General features: G+C 40.7%; 1 protein-coding gene across 1 annotated transcript in view; it reads left to right on the forward strand.

Annotated features, from left to right (window-relative positions):
- Positions 1 to 2,690, forward strand: part of LOC107058094 (uncharacterized) — a 3,603-nt gene continuing 913 nt past the window's right edge. Inside the window, exon 1 of the mRNA XM_015303416.1 lies at positions 1 to 2,558. Coding sequence (XP_015158902.1) covers positions 1 to 2,558 — 2,558 coding nt within the window. The remainder of the gene's footprint in view (positions 2,559 to 2,690) is intronic.

A 2,690-nucleotide genomic window follows, 5' to 3' on the forward strand; every position in this document is an offset into this window, starting at 1 on the left:
ATGGGACCACGAAAAAATACTGAAACAATTCCTGAAGCAGCTGAATACAATGTCCAGGAGCAATTTGAGGATTTGGCAGCTCAACAGTTGGATCTACGTTCTGTTATGGATGAGCGACATCAGGAATTGAGGTTGGACATGGATCGTAGACAAGTAGAGCTGATGCGATTAGTCCAATCACTGAAGGACTCTGTTGATGGGATGCGACTGCACCAGCAAGCCAAGGAGAGAGGTGCGGCTTCGAGTTCAAGTGAACCACTACCAACTGTTGGTCATGGAATTTTGGGCCCCAATCCATTTCATGCTGGTAACCATCGTAATCACAATTTACTTTTTCCTCGTTTCAATGGAGAAAATCTGAAAACATGGTTGTATCGGATAGATCAGTATTTTGCTGTAGATGAAACTCCAGTAAATCATAGGTTAAGGCTGGTAGCCATGAACTTGGAAGATGAGGCTTTAGCTTGGCATCAAGCTTACTTGCGGTGTAGAGATCCACCTAATGTAATTGGGTGGGATGAGTACTTGAGGGCAATAACTGAAACTTTTGGGGATGATTTTGCTGATCCTATGCTTGAACTTAAGCAACTAAGACAAACTGGAACAGTAAGGGAATTCCAATTTGCATTTAGTAGGCTTTTAACACAGTGTAATCTCACTACTGCCCAAGCCATTTCCTGTTTCTTAGGTGGATTAAAGGATGAGTTGGTCGGGACTATACTGATGCATGAACCACAAACCTTGTCTAAGGTGTTTAGGTTGGCTAGATTAACTGAAGCTACTCAGCTAGCTAATGCTAGATCTCAAAATAGAGCATCGGGACTACAAGGAGGAGTTGTTAAGAGGCAACATCAGGAGACCCTTGTTACAAGGTCACAACCTATCAATTATAATCAGGGGACTCGATTGACTTTGCCATCTTCTATTGGAGGCAGACCTAGGAGAACTATATCCCCTGCTGAAATGCAGGCAAAAAGGGCTCAGGGGTTGTGTTATTTTTGCGATGAGAAGTACAACATTGGTTATAAATGTAATCTTCCTAAACAATTATTTGTTTTAGAGATGAACAGTATAGAGTTAGAAGATCTAGAACCTGAACTGGAATCTCCAATTACTAATAACACGTATGGGGAAGGTGAAACCATAGTCGATGGTGTTAATCCTTTGATTTCATTGTGTGCCCTTGCTGGAATTCAGGGTGCTCAAACTATTCATGTGAAGGGATATAGTGGTAAGAGACCAGTTCAGATATTACTTGATGGAGGTAGTACACACAATTTTATTGATAAAGATTGTGTGAAAAGGTTGGGATGCACTGTTGTTCCTACTCCCACGAGCTATGTGAGTCTTGGCAACAATGCTAAGGAGACCACAACTGGAGTAGTTAAGGACTTTGGGTGGATGCTGCAGGGCATTACTTATCAGTCGGATTTAATAGTGTTCCCTATTGGTCGATATGATATTGTTCTGGGAGCATTGTGGATGAAGACATTGGGTCCAGTGACCATGGACTTTACAGAACTTACTATGTCCTTCAATCACCAAGGAAAGAAACATGTACTTAAGGGGGTGCATGAAGATTGTAGGCTGGCTAGTTCCAAAGCTGTGAACAAGTTATCAGGAGATGAGGTTGAATTATTCATGTTACAAATGTTGCCAGTTATGAATGGGGAAATCGTTGTGGGACAGAACTTTGCTTTACAGATATTGAAGGAGGAAACCATAGCATCTGAAATTGGTGTTTTACTTGATCAATATCATAAGATATTTTCTGAACCTACAATCTTACCTCCTCCAAGGGGTCCATTTGATCATAAGATCCCTCTACAAAATGGAGCCAAACCTGTCAATATCAGACCTTACAGATACTCAGCTATGAAGAAGGATATTATAGAGAAGTTGGTCAATGATATGCTCCAACAAGGTGTTATTCAATATAGTAACAGCCCCTTCTCTTCTCCAGTGGTGGTTGTGGGAAAGAAGGATGGCACATGGAGATTGTGTGTCGACTATAGAGAGCTTAATAAGTGCACGGTAAAGGACAAGTTTCCTATACCTATTATTGATGATCTTTTGGATGAGCTGACAGGAGCAAGAGTATTTTCCAAGGTGGATCTGAGATCTGGTTATCACCAGATTAGGATGGTAGTTGATGATGTCCCTAAAACTGCTTTCAAAACTCATCTTGGTCATTATGAGTTCCTCGTTATGCCTTTTGGCTTAACTAATGCACCTTCTACATTCCAATGTTTAATGAATCACATTTTCCAGCAGCATTTAAGGAAATTTGTATTAGTGTTTTTTGATGACATTCTGATTTATAGCAGGTCATTACAGGATCATGTTAACCATTTTAAGTCAGTTTTTGACCTTATGATCCACCATCAGTTGTTGGCGAAGCAATCAAAGTGTGTGTTTGGGGTTTCAAAGGTCGAATACTTGGGGCATTTTATTTCCTATGAAGGGGTTTCCACTGATCAAAGGAAGATCCAGGTTGTTCAGAGTTGGCCTGTTCCTAGTACCCTCAAACAATTAAGGGGATCTTTTAGGTCTGGCAGGTTATTACAGAAAGTTTATTCAGGGATATGGAATCATTAGTAGACCTCTCACTGAGTTGCTGAAAAAGGACAATTTCATATGGTCCGACAGTGCTTTTCAAGCTTTTATGGAGTTGAAATCAGCATTGGTTG

The sequence above is a fragment of the Solanum tuberosum genome, unplaced genomic scaffold (genome assembly GCF_000226075.1).
Source record: "Solanum tuberosum cultivar DM 1-3 516 R44 unplaced genomic scaffold, SolTub_3.0 scf00429, whole genome shotgun sequence".
NCBI classification, from domain to species: Eukaryota; Viridiplantae; Streptophyta; class Magnoliopsida; order Solanales; family Solanaceae; genus Solanum; species Solanum tuberosum.